The sequence below is a fragment of the Eublepharis macularius genome, chromosome 2 (genome assembly GCF_028583425.1).
Source record: "Eublepharis macularius isolate TG4126 chromosome 2, MPM_Emac_v1.0, whole genome shotgun sequence".
NCBI classification, from domain to species: domain Eukaryota; kingdom Metazoa; phylum Chordata; class Lepidosauria; order Squamata; family Eublepharidae; genus Eublepharis; species Eublepharis macularius.
Window position 1 is genome coordinate 69,562,286 of NC_072791.1, and position 22,393 is coordinate 69,584,678.

General features: G+C 42.0%; 1 protein-coding gene across 3 annotated transcripts in view; it reads right to left on the reverse strand.

Moving 5' to 3' along the window:
- The window catches only part of CDAN1 (codanin 1), a 60,715-nt gene that overhangs the window by 12,854 nt on the left and 25,468 nt on the right, over positions 1-22,393 (reverse strand). For all 3 annotated transcript variants that reach the window (XM_054972614.1, XM_054972613.1, XM_054972615.1), the window contains exons 10-20: positions 18,942-19,017; positions 17,525-17,733; positions 16,479-16,590; positions 12,206-12,349; positions 8,675-8,841; positions 6,084-6,165; positions 3,466-3,555; positions 3,299-3,353; positions 2,797-2,930; positions 1,390-1,493; positions 347-496 (exon numbers count right to left, since the gene is read on the reverse strand). In XM_054972614.1, coding sequence (XP_054828589.1) covers positions 347-496; positions 1,390-1,493; positions 2,797-2,930; positions 3,299-3,353; positions 3,466-3,555; positions 6,084-6,165; positions 8,675-8,841; positions 12,206-12,349; positions 16,479-16,590; positions 17,525-17,733; positions 18,942-19,017 — 1,323 coding nt within the window. The remainder of the gene's footprint in view (positions 1-346; positions 497-1,389; positions 1,494-2,796; positions 2,931-3,298; positions 3,354-3,465; positions 3,556-6,083; positions 6,166-8,674; positions 8,842-12,205; positions 12,350-16,478; positions 16,591-17,524; positions 17,734-18,941; positions 19,018-22,393) is intronic.

The window sequence follows — 22,393 nt, forward strand, 5'->3', positions numbered from 1 at the left end:
TCAATAGAGGAAAGGGGGAGGGGAGGGGGTGGGGAGCATATACTATATATATAGGGACTGATTAGTAAGTAAGATGTAATATCAATATGTATGTTATGTTAACCATCCAATAAAAACTTTAAAAAAAGAAAAGAAAAAAAGAATTGAAGCAACTATGTATTGGATGCCGTCTCAATGTAATATTGAGATTATTTTATTGTTCTTGTTTGCTGTGGGAGCCCTTGTGGATTAAAAGCATGGGGTATGCATTTATTAAAGAACTTGAGCCCAGGTGTAGCCTAGGTCACCAGGCAATCAGCCAGAAAAAGTGGCAAAAGGTTTGTTTTAGATCAGCTTTCTTCCTTACTCTTTAGCGTGGGTAAGAGCCTGCGTTCCTTCTTCATACAGCTCAGAGCACACCTCATCAAGCAGCTTGTCATAGTTGGCATCTTCTTCTTTTACTTTACCTTGTAGTATGACCCCAGCTCTTTTCACCAGCTCTGCTACCAGAGTTGCCCTACAAAAGCCAACAATCCAGGAGAGCAACAGTGAAAATCAAAATACATCACATTATAGTTAACTTCTCAGGATATCTATTTTACATGGCCTGTGAAGAAGAAGAAAAATAAGAAATGAATAAATAGGAGGCAGAAAGGAGAGGGAAACATTGGTTTGGATCCCACTTAGTATTTACACAGACATATGGGGCAAAATTTTCACTAATTGCCCAGCCTGCTTTTTCTGAGGATCCCATGTTCCCCAGGAATAGCATTTCAGGGATTGTTCCATGATGCCACTGGAGGAGGGGGGATTAGGACCCCCCCCCCCACCATGCTTACAGAAATCTTGGCGGGATCCAAGCCACTGAATAGACTGTGTGTGCATGTTTTCAAGATCTAGCCCATTTCAAATTATTATAGACAAAGCAGCTTTCCATATCAGGTACTCAAGGAAACACCACTGTAAAGGAAAATGAAACATGTTTTGCCAAGACATTCTCAACTTTCATATAGGAATAGGAATGATAGTGTATAAAACAGGACTCCAAGCAGCCCTTGAGTGTTCTATTGCAGAAGTGAACTGACATTGGGAAACACTGAGAAAGTAATAGGACAGATCTGGAGATAAGAATTGGAACGGGAGAGGAATTGAAACAAGTGCTCCAACAACATGAATCTTACTCAGTGCACATTTGAAAATAGGTTTACCACAGTGCAAGAGAAGAAACAAGAGAAGTGTTGGTTAAACCCTCAAGGATATCGCCCATCAGTTCATGGCTGTCTTTTTTATAGCAAGGAAGCAAAGAACACAAATCAGCTCATCCTTTAAGGGGAAGGCACCTAAGCTGCCTTCTATTAGGCAACTCAAGAAGCCTTACAGACAGTTTGATACAGCCTTCCCAGCCCTTACTTGATGTGCTTGACACAATTTGACCCAATCCTTTCTGCCACGAATTCTACTGTTCTCCGCAGAGATGGTGGGTGATTGTGGAAGAAGGCTTGCTCCAACTCTGCCTATTAATGAGAAAGAACAAGAACCCTAAAGAGGTCAGAGAATCCCATATGATCCACAGTTTGCAGACACAAGTTATTTATAGAATATTGTGAATGTGAAAAATTGTGGTACCTGCCTTTCGCTCTTAAAATTTTCAATATATATTTTATTGAAATTTTAACATTTGGAAAGACAAATGTCCAACAATTCCCTTCCTAAGTCTCTCTTTTCCCTATTCTAGCTCCTCAAAATAGAGGGAGAATTGGATTCTTTCAACACTGGTCAGCCTAACAAAACAGGCTGGCAAATTTCTTTCATATCTCCTAAGCTTGGCACCCACTTCAGGTCTCTCCTTATTTAAAAGGAGCCCCGGGATATGCAGTGATGTACAAGTCTTCCTGTTCATGAGATAAGGGTGTTTTGAGCGGGGAGAGTTTACAAAAATAAAGCATGCTAGCAAAGAGAGGTCAAGCTCCCGCCCCCATCTACCTTATCTTTCTGTGCTGTACTATAGGAATTAATTTTTTCTCCAGCACACCCACCCTCTCCTTGACAGACACTGAGAAGTAAATTGGGCACTGAGGTTTAGCATCCCCTGACATTCTGTTTGAAGAAGATTTAAGGATTCTAGCAGTGGGAAAGAAAAAAATTCATCACCATGTCTCTATAAGCCTGCTCTGTTAGGGAGAATGTTAGAAGTAAGTAAAATGCAGATAGGTCTCCCCTATCTGCAACTGGGCAGAGGTTCTCTTGAGTGAAAGCTACAACTACTAAAATTATATTCCAGGCAGAGGAGGAGTGTATGTTGGAACTGAAAGTTGTCATGTTTTTCATTGCTCAGAAAGGATAATTTTTTCCCTATCTGCCTGATATTGAGGGAAGATCTGTTAGGTGAGAAACACGATCTTTGGGAATTTAATCCCAGATGGTTGGAAAATAAAAAGTCAAAATAAGACAAAATGGAATCACAACTAAAACCAATGGGAAAGTTATCTGAATCCAATATTAAAACTGAATTCATGCCATTACAATTATTAAATAATCTAAACAAATGAAGGTAGTCCAAACCCAAATAAATGTCCATGCAAATTAACAGATCTACATTAGCTGCCCTCTCATCTTTATAAGCTGTTTTCAAGGATGATGCTTTCACCAATACATGCATCAGTTTTCCATTTCTTTTGTTACTCATACAATTGTACAAACAGGCATTGCTTCCAATATCCACTGCAGGCTCTTCTATGAATAGTTATCATCTTGTCACACATCCTTGCTGTTGCTACAAAAGGTAAAATCTTTGTTCTTATCAGGGAAGCCTTTTACCTGAAGTTTTTGCTGAGTGAGGGAAGGCTTTATTGCCAGAGACTCTGCAGCAGTTGGGGTTATTTTTCTTATATAGCCGCCATTCTTTCCTCCACTACCAGATACGAATGAGGACAGCAGTTTCTTCAACTCACCTGGAAAAAATGAATATAGAAGGATGACAAACCCAGCCCACACACACAAGTAGGAGGCAGAAAAAATACCAAATTAAGCACATTTCACAGCTGGATTTCATCAGAGGCCAGGAGAAAAGGCAAAACAATTCTAACTTTCCTCTTAATTGAAGTAAAACATGGGAAACATCCTCTACGCTCTGTAAGGAGCAGCACAACCCTTTCAGGAAAAAGAAGACAGCAGAAAAATCTAAGTTTTATGGTTCAAGGAACCAGAACTCCCAAAACCTCATAGCTGTCAAAGAAGACTAAAGGCTAAGGCTCTAAAGGTCCTCCTTGCAGAAGGAAGGGCTATTTTTCATTGAGATCAAGTTGATTAAATGACTCACCAAGATAGGGACAACAAGAATAAAGCAACTGCTGATCCACCAAAGGCAAAGAATCCTGAAAAGGGGGGAAAAAAGAGACAGATACTGTGGGATACTCTTTTAATCTCCTACCTACTTTTAAACTATATCTGTCTCAGACAACAAGAAGAAACCTGCCAAATGCTTACTAGAGTTTGAGCTGATATTTCTAAGTCTGTTGTCAATCCTTCCAGTCTCACTTCACCAGCAAAGAAAAGGTTCTCTGGGACAGTGGGAACCTGAAATACATGCCCTGAACAGTTAATCCCACCAGCAGTGCAAAGCAAACCAGAACACAGCCTTAGCTTCAGTCAGAGAAAAAGGCTGGATAGAAAAACAAAATAAAGGCATCCACTCAAGGACACAATTGGAGAGGACCACCCATGAGGCTAGTATCTGGGGGTGAAGGTCACATCTTGTCCCCCACCTCACCTACGACCCAGATTGAAGTCCATTTCCCTACTCCAACAAAACCATTTATATTTCTGGCGGGTTCCAAGTTACTACAAGCTAAATCATCACATTGTCCACTGGATGTCCCACCGTCTTGCTTGTATTGACTTACTCTGTAATCCACCTTGAGTCCCAGTGAGAAAGGGGGAATATAAATTAATAAAAGCGTACATAGGTACATAAATAAAATTAAACATGCATCTGCATACTAAAACACCCTTATCTTGGTCCTGGTTTCATTTCTTCATGTGACCCTAGAGTATCTGATGGAACCAAGTGAGCTCACTTATAAGTATATTGATAGACTTGCTTTAATGAATACAATTACTCTCTTTGCCCAGGAGCTGGCACTGAGAATCAGGATGCCAGAACAAGTCACTTGGATTAGTGCTGACATACACTACTCTTACAGATATACTGGGAAGAATGATTTACAGCACAGTAAGTTGCTTGACCTGCTTTAAATCCTGCTTTACGATTTCCTTACACAATATCTAAACCCACTGGATTTAAATTATGTTGTTAAATAGACTAATAAGACACAGTTGTCAAAATGGGGCCCAAGAGCTTTGTTAAGTCCTTTGGGGTACTCAGTGGGGCCCAGTACTCTCACATAAGAAGCTTCCTTCTATTGAGTCAAACCACTGGTCTATCTAGGTCAGTACTGTCTACTCTGACTGGCAGCAGCTCTTCCACATCACCCACTACCTGAGCTTTTTAACTGGAGATGTTGGAGATTGAAACTGGGACCTTCTTCAAGCAAAAGTTACCAAGGATATGTGGAATTCACAATTTGTCAGGGTTTGCTGTCGCATGGAATAGGCAATGTCCTCTTGGGCAGCGGGAAAGAAGACAGTCAAACCATACAAGATGACAAATGCAGTATTTTTAAATGTTAAAGAGCAGCCACAAAAGGCCCAGATTATATTCAGAATGGCACCATAGGGCCACCATTTTGCAGACTTCAACAGCCCCCCACAGTTGTTCCCTGCCACACTACAGGGAAACAGATAGGCAATCTGTATGTTTCTCCCAGTGAGACAAACAGCAACTCTAACTCCCTCTCACTGCAGCAACAATCAGAACTGGGGGGAGGAGCGGCACTGCTGGAGATACAATCACACTGGAGATACAATCACAGCTCTTCCACAATCTTAGACAGTATGGTGTAGTGGTTACTGTATTGTGTAATACAAGGGTTCCGCAGGGGGATCTTAGGTAATCATTCTCACTCAGTTTAACCCATGTCAAGGCAAACTGTGAGGATGAAATGAGTAAGAGAAAACTCTCTACATTCCTCTGAAATTCCAGAAGGCAGGGTGGAAAAATGAGATAAATATAGAAAGGTTTGACGCTCAGATGATGGGGTGCTAACACTGGTGAACTGGGGAGATGAGGAAGCCATTTTGGCTTGTAAGAGGATTTTGGAGGACAAGACTAATCATATGACAAAGAGGACTTAGATGGAGGGGACTTAGTGACAATAGGTGAAAGGGTTTTGGCGGATAAGACCCAAACTCAAACCCAATATGCCACTAACAAAACAGTGACATATTGGGTTTGAACAGGAGGTGGTATTTTTAGAAACTAGTCACTTGTCCTGTAACTGGCATCCTTTCTCATTAAAATAGAATTTTTAAAAAACGAAACAACAGGTCTGGCCCCTTAAACATGGCAAACCAACCCTGCTCTTCATACATTCCTGGCATATATACATGTATGGAAGACAAAATTGTCTATTTATTATGTAGTATTATGCACAGGCCCTTTATAAAATGGTCACTGATTAATGCTAAGCATTGTAATTTTGTCCACTATATTTGGTACATGAAGTCACTACAGCTCCTGCCATTTTCAGCCTGAGTAAGAATTCTCAGTTCTTACATGCATTTCTAGGGCACAAACTTCTTTGCCCTCCCAGAAAAGTCCTCACAATATTGAGTGGTGAAGTAAAAATCTTGTATATCTCTAAGGTAGTACAGAATTTTTAAAAAGTTATTTTGAAGATCCGCAATAATACGTAACTTTTATTTGAACCAATGTAGTGATTTAAAAAAGCATGAAATGGAAGCACCTTGTTCAAACATCAGCTCAGCCTTGAACATTAGCTAACCTTAGGCAAGGTGCTCCATCATGCGACACAGGAATAGCAATACTGGCTTACCTGAGAAAATGGTTTAAAGACATATGCAAAACAACAGGAACATTCAGGAAAAATGCTATACCAGAAGAAAGTTTTACATGACATTATGAAAAACCACAAGGACTGCAAGAGGCATGTTATTTCCTAAAGAAAATAAAACACTGTCCTTACTTGAAAAAGCCATCCTAAAACTGCAAGAATCAATAATTTGTTCAGGAAACCCATCTTTTTATCTTCAGAAAGCAATAGACATCTGTAACAGAGGGGTAAAAGAGGGCAAACATTAAACTTCATGATCCTCTTTAGAGATGGGCACAAAACGGAACACGAACCAAAAAAACCCACGAACCAGCCTGGTTCATGGTTCCCGAACCAGTGGTTTGTGGAAGCTCGTTTCCACGAACTTCTGAACTGGTCTGTTTGGTTTGTTTTAAATGGCCCTTTCTGTGCTACTGCAAAGCGACATGGAAAGGGGCATTTAAACCCGCCAATCAGCTGCTTGTCGGGGAGATCCCCGACAAGCAGCTGATCATTTAAACAGTGGGGCCTGGCTGCTCGGCCAGGAGTTCCCAGCTGGCCAGCCAAGCCCCGTTGTTTAACTGTGAGTGGGGCTTGGCTGGCCAGCTGGGAACTCCTGGCCAGGCAGCCAAGCCCCGCTGTTTAAATGATCAGCTGCTTGTCGGGGATCTTCCCGGCAAGCAGCTGATCCGTGGGTTTAAATGCCCCTTTCCGTGCCGCTGCAAAGCGGTACGGAAAGGGGCATTTAAACCCCACGAACCTGTTCGAACTTGCACCAGTTCGTGAAAGTTCATGGTTCATGAAAACGCACGAACCACGAACCGCATGGTTTGTTTTTTTCATGGTTCGTGCCCACCTCTAATCCTCTTAGATTCATCTCCTTCATTTCAAAGCCTTGGGTTGGGGAAGAGTGAGGTACATAGCTTAAATATGCTCAGGTAACTTCCGGACTGCATTAATAGAATATACTCTCTACCTTTGAAAACTTCATGAAAGCATTCTGTTACTCCAAGATGCATCCATCTTGCTGTTATCTGGGGCAAGTAGCCTGGATCACGTAATACAAACCTAGCTTCATGGACTTCCAGTGCATTTTTAGGCTAAATTCAAAGTGCTAGTTTGACTTTTATAGCCTGAAGTGACTTGGGACTGGAATACCTGATAGATCTATCTTCTTTGAGGAGCTAATAGCCACTGCTAGCAGAACTTCAGCAACAGCTGAAACCCTTCTGCTGGCATCACCAAGGTTACGGAATTTCCTCTGCCATGAGGCAAGTCTGATTCTTTTTAAAAGTTGAGAGGAATGGAATCAGACTTGCCTCATGGCAGAGGAATTTCCATAATCTTGGTGATGCCAGCAGAAAGGCTCTCCTTTCTGAGCAGGATTTTGTTTTACTTAATTAGTTCTGAATCTGGATGGTTTTAGGTAGTTCTGGATTGCTATGGCTCTTTTTGGGTTCCTGCTGGCTATTTTTTTAATTGCTCAGTTGTTGTTTTGATACATTTATCATGGTCTTGGGGAATGTGTTCCTGATCATATTTTAGCTGTACGTATAATTGTGATTTCATTACAGTCACCATTAATGATGATCTGGAATGTAGCATTAGTAATGAAATTAACATTATAAAAGGGAAAACAAGAATAACTACAGGAACAGAACTATAAAGAACTGGGTATTGTTTAATGAGCACTGGAACACTTTCCAGGGATGGCTCCATATTGAGCACAGCCCCATCCACAGCCGTGGGAGTTGGCCCAGCAGGCACAGAGCCAGGGGAGGCAACTACACCAAGCCCTTATCCACAGCAGCAGGACCTGCCACAACTGGAGAACCCAGTACTGGATCCTGGAGCAAGGGAAGCCACGGGAGCCAGGATGGTGCCAGGTGAAAGAACACCCCAGCATTCACTGGAAAGGCCACTGCATAGCAAGGTGGCAGAGAAGGCAGTGTTGGGCACCCAAGGAAAGATGTCATCATCGGCTGGGGCCAATTCAATGAAAGCGCAGGCAATGAACTCTCACAGAGAGCAGGCCTGTGGGAAGCAAAGCCATGCCCAGGGGATGGGCAGCCTGCTCCAGACAGCCTCCAGGTATGGCCAATCGGAAGACAGCTAGGGTGGAGAAAACAGCCTACAACAAAGAGAAGGGTGGAAAAGAGGAACGCCCCCAACACACTAGGATAAACCTCTTAGGCAGCCAAGCAAGACTGGAATTGGGTGGCTGGGGGAAAGGGGCAGACTAAGTGATCTTCATAAAAGGTTAGCACCAGCATCAGGCCAAGGAGGAAGCAGTGGATGCTGCTCTGGGCCTGAGAGAGCTGATGTTCCATGAAAAGAGTGGAACAAGGTGGCACAACCCCCTCTTCCCATTCTGAGGCCTGAGAAGATCCCACAGAACCCTGCAAGATAGTGGAGGGAAGGTCACCAGGGCTGGAGGGGGGAGCCTCACAAATACCATTTTTGGGATGCCACAGACTGTATGTATTATTTTCTTTGATACAAATTTTAAAAACATTTAAGAAAAGATTTGTAGCTGGAGGAATATTATACATTGCAAGCCTTCAGAAGTGGTATCATATTTTGTGAAAAATTATACATTTAAATCAGCGCCATTACAGTAAAAAAGTTTCTATCCGTTTTATAACCAGATGTTATTACTGGTGATAAAAGTTCTGCCTTTCAAGTGCGTAACTACTCCTTCTAGACTTCAAACAGATTCAAAAAGCACTTGCCACTTCACTTACCTATACAGCTGTAGGAGGAGAGTAAATATCTTCCCATAGTAGTCAAGAAATGGAGCGATATGATCCATAAGGGAAAGAAACTCTACAACCCAAGGTACAGTAAGGACTGTGCGCTGTTTCTGGATTGATTGCTTTAGCAGCTTCAATATATCCAACACAGGAAGGGCCTTGATTGATAACAAACATTAGAACAATACTGATTTTTTAATTTGGATTTTTATACCCCACTTTTCTTCCCACTGAGAACCCAAAGTAGATTACAACATCATTCTTCTCTTCTCCATTTCATTCCCACAACAATCCTGTGAGGTACTTTAGGCTAAAAATGAGCGACTGGTTCAGTCACCCAGCAAGCTTCCAAGGCAGAGTGGGTCTCCCAGATCCTGGTCTGACACTCTAACCACTACATCACACTGGAAATACGCATAAGAAAAAAACTTCTGTCTTGATTTTAAAAATACATGTAAAGTATTACCTATTTTTATTTTATCCTGCCTTTCCTCTAAGAAGCTCAGTAAGGTATACATGTCTTTCCATTCTTCCATTTTATTCTCACAACCTTGTGAGAGTCAGAGAGAAAGTGCGTAGATTAAGGACATTGTCAGATAAGCCCCAGCGTATCTGCCATGTGTTTCTTGCAAAGTGTTTCTTGCAAAGTAATGTGCCTCTGAGTACATGCAGAGTAAAACCCGTTTTCTGGTGCATTGCTGCTAACTGCTTATCTCGCAGGCAAGGTGTTTTGGTTAGGAGTCCCTGACAAGCCTGGGAACTCGACCTTGAAGTCAATGGAGACTGCACCAAACTACACAGAGACTAAACTGAGCTCATCTCTCCCCTCCTCCCTGGCTCTGTGCGCCAAAAATCCTAACAGACACTCTTTCCCACTGGGGGCGGGGACACCCACCTATAATTAACCTTGCTTTACTACCTTTAGGGATTCCAGCCAATTCCACTGTTGTAGTATCTTGATAATGGTATCTTTCTTTAATAAAAACAACTTTAACTCATAGACCTCAGTGATGCAGTGAAGTGTTTGGGGAAGTACCCGGCAAGACCTGACAGACATTCAGTGACCAACACGACTAAAACCAGATTTGAATGTGGGTCACACCAGTCCCAGTGTGATTACTTTCTGGATTTTTCATCCCACAAAATTTTTTTGGTAACTACCAATGGCTTTATTTCCAAATACAATCTCTTCACAACTGTGGAAACATTACCAGGTAACTAACCAGTTTCTGTTCTGTTATCATTTTCCTTCACCACACTATTTACGCTCACAGGCCAACACCAGAAAGCTAACTAAGCAGAAGGAAAGGGAGCCAGGTATCTTCAAACCTCCCACCACCACCATGGGCCTTCTTTTTAACATCATGGGGAGAAATTCTCTCTCAGCTAACCAGGGTAAAAGGAACACCACAACTGTTTCAGGTGGTTGGAGGGGAATCATGCATGATCCAATAAAAGTGTAACAAGATCCAGGGCAAGGGTACATTTTTCCCAGCTCGTATACTGACAGTATCACACCAGCCCATTTGCTTAGCACTCAAGGCCAGATCTCTACCTAAACAACAAAGGCATTGGCAGCACTTACGAAGCCAACAATAACAGAGAAGACAACAAGTTTATGTCTATCATCACCTGACAGACCTCCCAAGCCACTAGCAAGGTCCAAGATGAATCCCGCAGATGCAGATAGCATTGCTGGGGCTTGGCATGCTCCCAATGTGTCTTGCCAAGTAAAACTCTCACTCCCCTATCTGTTTGCCAGGACACCAACATCTTCACAGGTAGATGTGGTATTGGGGAGTGGAGGGAAAATACCTGGGCAAAAAAAAGTGGCTTACTTATAATCTAGGATACCTCTCCATAATTACAACAGCCATCACATGTGTACACATATTGATTAGAAAAAAATCAATATTTTAACTAAATAAAAAAAGAGCATTTTTATAGTAAAACTTCAGTTATGACATCTGAGCTTTCAATTCATTTCCAGGCTCCTAAATTTAAAACGTGCAGACTGTATTCATTTGCACATTGTAAGGAAAGACATCAGAGAACACATACTGAAGGAACATCTTAAAAAGAAAATTTATGCTGGTATTAACAGTGTAACCTGTTCAAATTCAGCACTTTTAAGTCACTCATCTGATCACAGCTTCTACCTCCAGCCTCCTCTAGCCCCTTTAATGGTCAAGGACACAGCATAATCTTACGCCTGAACAGCCAATTCATTTTAGTAGCTGGAGAGCTGGATTTGGATGTGGAAATATGTGGTCAATCCCTGTTGGAACACGAAGCTCATTTACAATGTCCTTGGACAAGGCATTTTCTCTCAGCATTAATCTCACATGGCTGTGAGGGAGGGATAAGCTGAGATAATGAACCCCACATATGATAATAAATGAAGACAAATTCCAGACCATTGCTTGTAGAAGGGTCTAACAGAGATCTAGAAGAGATGGTGGGTGCACCTTAGCTCCCCTCAGTTTCCATCTCAGACAAACTGAATTTTGAAGATAAACTATCAGAAAGCTTATGTTATTCAACCACCCTGAGCACCATAATATAATAGAGTCATTTGGAGTGTAATACGGTTCTAAGAGGTCCCCTCCTCCTTCACCCCACCCTAATTTGTCTATATACCCGATGGGAGATAAGAAGCTGAGGAGGTAGAACATTTTTGCAGCACCTCTCCATTCTTCTGTTCTCCTTGCGGAGAGAGAAAAGCAGGACATTAGTATTTTAATACTTCCCCCTCACAATGGCTAGGATGGATACCATCTGTAGTATCTTACACATTCCAAGAAATGAAGTTTCCAGAATACACTGTGTGTTATAGACATTATACATCCCATCTATTGGAGGGATGTGCAGAAAAGGAAGGCAGAAGAAAAATGGAGGGAGCTGCAAGAATTTTCTGTCTCCTTGATATCTGCTCTCCACTGCTACAACTGAATGAAGGTAGGGTAGAAGAGAAGGGAAAGGATACATCTTCTCTGGCTTAGTTTTACCATCTGAGCCAGAGAATGTGGTGCCTGGAAAGCTCATCTCAGACAAGCCTTCTGAACTGCTGAAACTGATACTCCAACTTCAATCAGCATCTATAGTTACTGATGAGGTATGATACTGCATTCTCTTTAATAGGTACTTATTAAAAGTATCTCTACAACAAAGGTTTTCACAGGAGAAGAAAGCCTGCCTGCAATGGTCAAGTTTTTTAACATGTGGTGCATACAAATAAATATAACGCTTCCTCTAATGTAATCAAAGTACTGAATGAAAGAGTAGAGGGTCTGTAGTACTATACCAGTATATGAATGTCAGAATTTTCCCATAGCAAAGTGTGGTGCAACTGGAGGCTGATTAACTAGGCCATGAATTTTAACAAGCAAGGAATAACCATCTTCAGAAGCATTCAAGACTCTTATCGAATGAAATTTTTCTGTGTATGAGGACACAAGGAAACCCCTCCGGGAAAGGGGGGGGGATTTTACTTCTGTGAGTTTAATCTAGTTGGTCACATACTTGGTTCCTTAAGGTCACTGCAGATTCTTGCAGATCTCCCATTGGGGGCTCCACTGTGTGATAAGGCAGGAAGACAAGGAATCCAAAGAACTTGGCCAGAAGTCGAAGGTTCATAAGGACTGTGGTAAAACGGTTCTTTTCATCCTTAAATTGGGAAAAAAGAGAAATACACATTACAGTCAAACAGCAGATTCAGAGTGTAGCAATCTAACATTTTCTCCTCTTATAAAATCTCCAGAGCTCCTCCGACAGTGAAAAGCAGGTCAGTCTATAGCCAAATAAGACAAGACAGTGTAGGATTTCCCCCCATCTTCAGCAGCTGGCACAAGGGACTTGCCCATATAGCTGACGTTAGGGGAATTAAGCCTTCCCCATGTGCCATTTTTCCAATCTGCAACTGCCCCACAAAAATGCCATTTGGCCTACTGGAACAAACATACAGGATGGGAAAACTACATAGAGAGCGACTTCCCTCCTCCCCATCTGTAGACCTGATTCAAATTGGGGTCCACAGACCAGCTATTTAAGAAGGAAAAATGTCTGACTCTCCTACACAGAGCTGTCAGCACCGTGTTTGTTTTGGCTTTGGGACATCCAAATGCAGAGGTCTAAAAGTAAGGCTAAGGTGAGCTCACATGGCCAGTGGGGGGCGGGGAGGAGAAGAGCAGGGAATGGTATGGGGAACTGAGAGGCTTGAGGCCAAAATGGGTGTGCAAGCTTTCTGTGCTGCCTGTCAATCATATAATTTCTGACACAACACAAAGTTTGGGACCAATTTTTAAAGAATCACTCTCAGCATGACCATAGTGTGGATTATCTTGATCTTCGTCCCCAGTAACACATCCTTGTCCTTACCCAAGGAATAGAAAATCTTGAACCATTTCAATTTCTTCATTAGTTTCACATGGTTGGTCTGCAGTAGAAGATACTCTGATTCTATTTCTGTCACCTTTTACTTCTCGTCTAGCTTTAGAAATTTTAAGAGTTTCATCTGTCATTCACCTGGGCTTCTCCTGTCTTTGGCTACAGGAATAGTCTTTGCACATTCTTCCTTGATGCTATATCTGGTTTCAGCCACCAGTTCTTCTGGTTCATGATCAATTAAACTCAGTATTGCAAATCTGTTCTTTACATGTTCTTTAAATTCTTCTGGAATATTATTGATATTATATTTTGGCACTATGATTCTTTTAGTGTTTCTCTTCAGCTTTATTCTAACTTTTGATGTTAACAATTCATGGTTGGTACCACAATTAGCTCCTGGTTTTGTTTTAGCAGAGAGAACAGAGCTTCCAATCTTCTTGGTTCCTGTACGGGCCATTCAGTGATTTCCACATATCAAATCGTCTCTTAGGTTACCTGAAGCATGGGTTTTCAATGAACAAGTTGTTGGCTTCACATAATTCTATGAGTTGCTCTCCTACTTTATTTCATTATTATAGTCCAAATTTTCCTACAATGTTTGATTCTGCTTTGCCTCCTACTTTTTGCATTCCAGTTACCTATGATTATGAGTGCATCTTGTTTAGGTGTATGATCAATTTCCTCTTAGTCATGTGTGTAAAAGCTTTCAATTTCTTTTTCCTCAGCATCTGTAGCTGGGGCATAAGCTTGTATGATGGTTATGTTAATAGGTCTTTAATGGAGTATGATCGATATTAATCAGTCAGACTTTGCATTACAGCTCAATTGCTTGTGCTACATCTCACTTCACTATTAGAGTAATACAATTTCTTCTGAGTTAGCCATTTCTGGAATAAAACACTTCATAATTTTCTGACTGAAAATGTCCTAATCCAGTCCTCTTTAGTTTACTCCCTTCTAGGATTGCAATGTTTAAACATTCTGTCACCAAACCCTCATATAACTCAGGCTTGGTTTGACCTTCCTCTACCCTGAGGTAAAACTTCTCCTCTCTAAGCCTATAAAGCTGAACGCTCGGCTGGGAAGCCTTTAGTAGTGTGGTTGAGATTTAGCTTCAACTTTCTTTCTTGTCCCACCCCTCAGGAACATAAAAGTGGTATGGTTACCCAGCCAAGTCCAAGTAGGGGAAAGATCAGGGGTTTGCACTTCCCTTAAACAGAAACTGGCACACAAGGCTTGAGGAGATTCAAAATAAAACAAAAGGTTTATTTACAAGTAGGTAAAATTAGAAGGCATGTAGGCAGGTGTTTAAAACTGAAGTAACTTAGAGGTTTATGAACTGAACACTTTACTGGTGTGAGGCACAAAATACTTGGTATGGTTCTTAAGTTGCTGGCTTGTATGAGAGTTGATGTTATGAGACTTAAAAGTTGTTACAAAAAGCTCTTTCTGAGGTTGGCACTCCTTCAAGTTAGGTGCTCCTATTTTCACACACACACACAGCACGACTTCCTTCCCCTTTTCTGCCCTTAGGGTACTCCACTGAGACAAACCCTTTTATGATACTGGGCAGGCATTATAGATATGCCCCAGCTATAACCCTATTCCTGTGGCCGAAGAGGAGACTCCTTTCTACCCACTTCCTTGGTCCACTACAATTCCTAGATCTCTGGTGTCTGCACAGAAGTTAGTGCTGTCTTTCCCACTTTAGTCCAAGGACGAAAAGTGCTTAATAAACATTATGAGTTCTCTTGTAAGGGTACACCTTCACCTTTACTTCCTCACACAGAGGACTCTCTGGCTGACCCTCTCTAGTCAGAAGCCAGGCTCCAACTCCCCTCACTCATCAGTTTACTCCAACTGTCAACCCCTCAACATTCCGTCACCAGCTGCCATTTCAGACTAGCCACAAAGGGGGGAAACATGTCAATCATCCTCCCCTCTTTACTGCCCAGCAATCCCAGCATTTGAATCTGAGTCTGTCACACATACCATTTCTCGTTTTACAATTTCGAGCTTACCTCGATTCACAGTTCTCACATTCTATGTTCCTGTTATATCTAACACACAGCTTTGGACATTCTTTTTGCATCCATTCGCAAGAGCAACTGTAAGTCCTTTGGCTTCAATCCAGTCTCATCATTAAGAACAGCACTATTCATACTTATCCTTGGCCTCTTCCCCAGTAGCCAGTTGAGTTCCATCTGACCTAGGGTCTTCCAGCACTTCATGTTCTTTCATTGTGGATTGTCTCATCATAGGGTTTTCAAGGTAAGAGATTAGCAGAAATAGTTTACCACTGCCTTCTTCTGTGCAGTACTACCCAGGGTTAGCTGACGTGACACTACTATTGTCTGTGGAAGATCCTCCACCAGTGTCACCTTTCACTACGGCTGCTGCTATATTTCAAGGATTCCTCTGCCCTATCACCACTGGAACTATCAGTTCTCTTCTGCTGATGGGACCGCTGATTCCTGAAGGACGTGGATGCATCTTAGTCTGGTGTCTCAGCTTTGACCAATCCACCTTGAGGGACTCTGCTAGGAGTTTAGACTCTTCACCGAGTCTGTGCTCTTTATGGTATTGCTCCCAGTATTGCTTACATTACAACATCATTTATCTTAGAAGAAGGAAGACTGATTTGGGGATGGGGATCCAAGCTAACAGGCACCTAGAAGTGTAAGCACCTACACAAGTGCAAAAACAGTACCTGCAGGACTTTTTAGTGACCCATTTTCACTAAAACGTTCACTAGAACACTCACCTTGATAGAATACTGGTCTGATTCAGTATAAAGTAGCTTCATGTATGGCCATAATTTTAGAATACAGTATGCAGCAGTACATGATAACCTTAAACTTTCTTTTTCCAAATGGGTTACATTTTTTTAGAAATCATGAGTGTGCAAAAGCCTGAGAAGCACCACTTCTAAAGACATTTCCTGAGGCCTTCTAGTGATCGGCATGGCACAACTACACCCAGCAAAACTCCCAGCTGTCATAGACACCACATTATCCCTAACAAAAGGAGAATACTCATTCCAAGAAAAAGCACAGAGACATTCTGCATGTTGAAATCAAATAAAATGCAAACAAACTTTATCCAGGAAAAAAAATAAGGGTATCTAGTGAAATAATGGCTTTTTTTTAGTGCAGAACTTTCAGACACCCTGCCCAGAGAGCTAAAATTCCACAAGTATGATAACTCAGAGTATTGGTGTGCTGGAAAACTCCCAAGGAAATATTTATACAAACACTGGGCTAAAGTCCCAAGTAAGTCCCAAGTAAAATTCAGATGCAATGAAAGTCTGTTCACTGTTATGCAGTATTATAAAGGAAAAGATAATAAGGATTCTGCATAAAGACTGATTAATGAACAAAATTAATGAACAAAAAGCAATGCAACTTACCTGTTCATCCATGGCTTCCCCATCACTGCGCTCGTGGTCCACCAATGCAAGAGCATTCAGCTCCAGTATTTGCAAACACAGACTGTCCATCAGGTGCTGATTAAATTGATAACTTTGGCAAAGAAAAAAGAATGTAAGCTAAAGAGTACAACACTTACTAAAATAATTTAAATCCAGCCAGCTCATTAAATTGTATTAACCATGCCAGGCTTATTAGTATACTATGGTTAATAACTGTTCCTGGGATGGTGGATACAATGCAAGAGAGAATTTAAAGCACTCATAATGGAACCATCAGTATGAATGTGTCTGCCAGCTAAGGATCCACCACATGCATCTAACAAAGCGGGCTCTAGTCCTCAAAGTTTTTGCTTGAAAGTTTTTGCTTGGAAGTTTATGCATAAAACTCTTGCTTGTCATATATTTTATGTACATATGTATGGAGGTAAGGATGATTTTAAAATTGATCATACACATTTTTAAAATTAATAAAAAATAAAATCTCTCTTCAGCCATAAATGGCACATCATAGTGACATTCTTGGCACACATTTGTACCACATATTTTAGGGCATAGACATTTACATTTCAACTGCATTTTGTGCAATTTTTAATGGCAAATTCAATGAGGCAATGTGACACTGCATTGTGAGCTCTAATTTGAGCTCTCTCATTGGGTTTGCTTCAAATATTGTGCATCACTTTCTTTCACTTCTCACAGTGCAGTGTCACACTGCTTCATGGAATTTTAAAAAAAAAAACCAACTCTGTGGCCCTTGAAAATGCATTTTGTTAACTGAGGCAGTAAGTGCTTTAAAAACAGCTACCCAAAGGGAACAAGCGTTGTAGAAAATGCAGGTAAAACCTTAGTTAAACTGCCATCCAGGAACAATGGAATAAGCTCTGTACAAACCCAAAGTACTTCATCCTCCACTACATAGTTGGGCACTTCTCAGAAGCAAGCCCCATACTGCAGCAAATGCCTCCTAGTGGAGCCACCACTCAGCCAGAAAATGGCCCAAACAGAAGCAGCAAGGAGCAGCTAACCTTCCAGCACTCAGGATGAAATCCCTGAAGAACTCCTGGCATCCAGGGAAGGAAGGAGGTGGGCATGGCCCTCTGATGCTCTGAGGAACAATAAATCTCTCTTGCAGCCTCTTCAACCGACTCAGATTGTCTGAACCCAGCATGTTAAGTACATCCTGGTCTGGAGGGTCTCCCCAACTTGTGCCACTTCCAATGGGAACTCTACACATCTTTCAAAAAGAGGTGGGGGAGATGTGAAATGTTTAAGGTTTCTTCTCCTTTTAGCACCCAACAGTCCATCACCACACTCTGTTCCTCTCATGACTGCCCCACTGGATCTTGTAGTTTAAAACTGATTCAAATGCACATACATCACTCAACAAATGCCACTGAGAATGAGTTCAAACATGAATATTCATCACTTTTGATGAGTGCAACATGAAGTAAATAATTGCACGGGTGAACCCACCACTGATAAAATAGCACAGATGGATATTTCATATCACCATATGTCCAAAACACAGTATGTTTTCAATAAAACAAACTCAAAATATGTGCTGCTGTTTCTTCTGCTCCCTCATTATCCCTGGGAGCTTCCAATGATTTCAGAAAGTTATCATACATACTTTTTTGGCAGATGAGCTATAGTAGAGCTATATAAGCAAATGAGAATTTCTGGCAATACAAAGGAAATGTAAGATGACTGCAAATTAATTACTGGACGCAAAACTGAAGGAGTATTTTTTTCATTTTCTGATACATGATTTTCAGAGCTTGCTTAACAAATCATTATACAATTCCAGACAGATCACTGATGCTCCTTTTATTCAGGTATTATTGTGTAGAATAGGCAGAGTCAGGGACCATAAGAATCAGGATAAAAGTAAGTTTGAACAAAGACAAGATTTAATTTATCAAAAATTAGCACAAGTTCTGCCTGGTTCTTTCTAACTCAGAGGGCCTCAGACTTATAAGGTTGAGAGATCACATGGTCTTCCTTATCTAATCCTTATAAAACATCCACAGAACCACACAAACTAAGAATAAAATTTAGCAGCAAAACAACCTCCATTAAAAACAAAGTTGTTGCATAAGGTTATGGCAACACAGAAAAACAAAAATACAAAAAGTAGTAAATACTTACTGTTAACAAAAAACATGGCAGCCTAACTCTTATTTGAAACAACCAGGAAACAGCCTAATCACATTAAGTATTAAGTGGACATAACCAAGGTTCAAAAATCAAACTCCTTTCTTGTTTTCTTTTACACAAAATACTAACTGCATAAATAAAATTGTACATTAATTATGGCGACTCTTTCCAAAGAATCGTAGCTGTAACCTAAGGAAAAGTTTTGCTACAATAGAAGTTTTGCCATCGGTCAGCAAAATCTACCATTTTGCATGTGGGAAACTCAACCATTCTGTCCGTCCTTACCTGAAGAAGTTGTTTCTGAAAAAGCCTGGCAAAGTGGCTGTAGTTACATGCTGCTGAAAGGTGAGCCATCATAACTCTATAAAATAAGAAATTATTACTTCACTTGATTTAGTCATAGTAAATCAGAACAACTTTAATTCTGCATGGAAAATAAGAAACAGATGTCTTCCAGAGCAATTACAAGTCTTTTAAGGGTCAAAGAGGAAAAATGCTGTTTTCTTTCTGATTCCCTGATCAGTGAGAAACATCTCCTAATCTATTTACATTATTTCTTCTACTGCGTGCACAGCCACAGCTCTTTTATTCAACCAGATTACTACCTGCATATTACACTTCTCTTCTTATAAACCATGTGATGGAACTAGAAATTGGCTGTTGAGACATTACTTTCTTCACCACAAAACATAAAACTGGAAACTAGTACTGGGCTTTCATGCTTCCTCCTTGATCCAAATTCAAAAATTCTGTTTAAGTTTGGATATTGGGCTTCTCTTCACTTGGATTTCATATCCAACATAAGAGCAAACACATGAATACACAGAATCCCCTAGTCTGGCCATCATATGCACATGCAGTCAGGAGGAGAGGAGCAGGATACATGCAAAGTGAGACCACCTTATGGGCTCACCAGATCAAGGATGTACAGGAGCGCAATGCAGGTGACAGCTGGATAGAAAAGTGCCGCTCACAATGTTCATTACCAACAATATACTTAAAAGAAGAGTCTACCCAATTTTTCAGAACTGAATGCCACCTAGAGCAGTGATATTCACTCAGCAGCTCAGGATACCACTTGTGGCATTCTGACACCCCAGCTATGGCTCTTCTGTGCACTGTTCCCCAATGTGGCACCTGCACCATGTTTCAGGAAACTGGGCTAATGCCCCTTTCTGGTGAAGCTTGTGCTTGGTAGATGACTCCCACCTTGAAACAGGCACCACCAAAGGAACAGGTAAGCTGCAAGCCTCCCTAACATGCAGGCCTCATGCCAGGAATGAAAGCAACTGTGGCTCTTTTGGTTGATAGTTTGGACAGTGAGATGCAAACCCAAAGACTAAGGGAGAGGAAACAAGCCAAGCAGTAGGAGGTATACCATAGTGAAAAACAACATATGGGATGCAGCCACAAAGACCAAGGCAAGAACCAAGCAGAAGGGATCAGGCAAATATATAGACTGGTAGGGGTGGGCAGTGGCCTGTTCATCCTGAGAAAGGAGAGAAAGAAGGCAATGGGGAGCTTTTGTGAGAAGTTGGGGGTCCATGCTACAAGTACATGCATGAAGAACTGGAGGGCTGAATGACAAAAAAGGGGGGGGGAAGGGGGGTTATGTTGAAACTTCCTGTGCTAAGAAGGAACCCTCTCCACTGCAGTGACCCCATTCCAACACCCTACTCTCAGCATGAACAGAAGTAGAGGCAGCAGGCATGGTGGCCTTGTTCTATACATGTACAATAGCAGTAGGTTCTTCCAAACAGCAGCAGAAAAGGGCTTCTTTATATGAGCTCATAGCACAGTAGGAGGAGTTCTGCAACCCACCTGACAGTTATGACCCATGGGTTGAAAACCATGGATCTAGTGTGCTGGCATTTTCTAAGATACCTCTATACCAAACATGAATGTCCAAGTTTCCTACTGAGTGTAGGATCTATGAAGCATAAAAACATACTTTTTACCTGCCTGAGGTAGCTGTGACAAGGGGTTGAATCCTATGCTTTGTTTTGTTCACATTTCCCTTGTCCACTGTGTATGTGTTTATCTGCTTGTGGAGTATGCATTCTTCAGGCACTAGGCAGCTCTGTTTATGCAAGACTAATGTCTTGCAAAGCACCTAGTCCAAGAGCCTCCATAGCAGAGGACTGCCTCCCCAAAAGATGAAGATAGTACAAGCAGAAACAAGATACAGGATTCAAGGCACAGTAATAATTTTTCTCCTTAATGTAAGTCAAGCATTTTTCTTCTCAATGTAAGCCAAGCATACCATACAGGCAGTTTCCAATTTTTACAATCCAGAAAGGAAAAGTGATCCTCTTGAAGAAACTTAGATTGCCTTCAGACATCATTATTAACTGCAACTAGCTTAAACTGCAGTTTAGTGAACTAGCTATGTTTAAAGCAACAAACAATTAAAATCTTGATTTGTCTATCAGTGAGAGTCAACTACTGCAGGAACAGCAATGTTTTTAAACATCTCAGCAGCTGTAACTTTGTGCCCTGAGGGCAGTACTAGCAAACAAGATGTAATTAGTCTAAGATTCCTACGTTTAGATCTAGCAACTAACCACCGTTTCTACAAAGCAGGATGTAACTCTGGTTAAGAACCCCGGTGTATGGTTTTCCTAAGAGCTAACAGAGACAACAAAGCAGTTTAATGAAATCATGGTTTATAAACTGAATAATATGGCAGATCAACATAGCATGCTAGACATACATAACCAATTCAGTGGGGCAGTTGTCTACTCAGATACTTTAGGAAGTGAGCTCTGACTCACAAAAGCACTTTACTATGCAATCCTAAGGGGAGGTGTGCAAAGTGCACAGGGAGAGACCTAAGGCTTGCGCAGGAGTAAATGGCACTTACAGAGGCGCACTACCACAGACAGGTCGCCACGAGCGGTGGAGGGGGCGGGCTGGGGGGGCAGGCCGTGAGTTAGTCAGCTTCCAAAGTCACTCCAGGCCCAGGAACACCCCCTGCAGCAGCAGAATGTTACACCACAAAAAAAGGAGGCATATCCCATAGGCACCCATTGAACAGGAAAACTTGGGCCATCCTCCCGGCACCTGGCCCCACCCACATGGCCCAAACCAGGCATAGGATGGCAACTACTATGGGAACCAATCCGTGTGCGCTTCTGGGGTTGGCGAGCCCCCCTCCCCACTACCAATCAGCTGCCCACGCACCCTACATAACCTCCGGGTGCGCCGCTCATGAACTCAGGTAAGTGGGCAGTGGCTGGAGACTCGGCACCCTCTTGCCATGGGGTCTTTGTGCGCAAGGAAGGAGAGTGGGTATACACGGTGGCAGGTCACAAGTGCACTGAGGGGACTTAGTGGAAAATTGGGGGCACTCTGCACTCACTCAAGGGAAGAAGAGCAAAGTCCAGAATGTCTGACTAACAACTACCACCCCAGTCCCCTTGTAGGTTATCTGACTCTGGAATCCCAGCTCCGGAAGGGCGAGGGAGCACTACTAGGTAAGAAGGAGGTGGGGCGGCTACCCCAGCTCGCTGATTTGTGTCAGCTGCTCTCCTCACCTGAACCCTCCCAAATGCCAGCCTCTGCAGGTGAGGCTTGCCAGTGGGGAGCTCGGCGGCAGCAGCTGCCTGTCACCAAGACAGTTGCCCAGAAAACTGCTTTTGACGCAGCCATTGGGGAGGGGCAGCTACCCATTTGGGGGCTCTGTTCAGACTACCAGCAGAGGAGGAAGTGCAGCCATAGGTCGGGTTGACAGGATG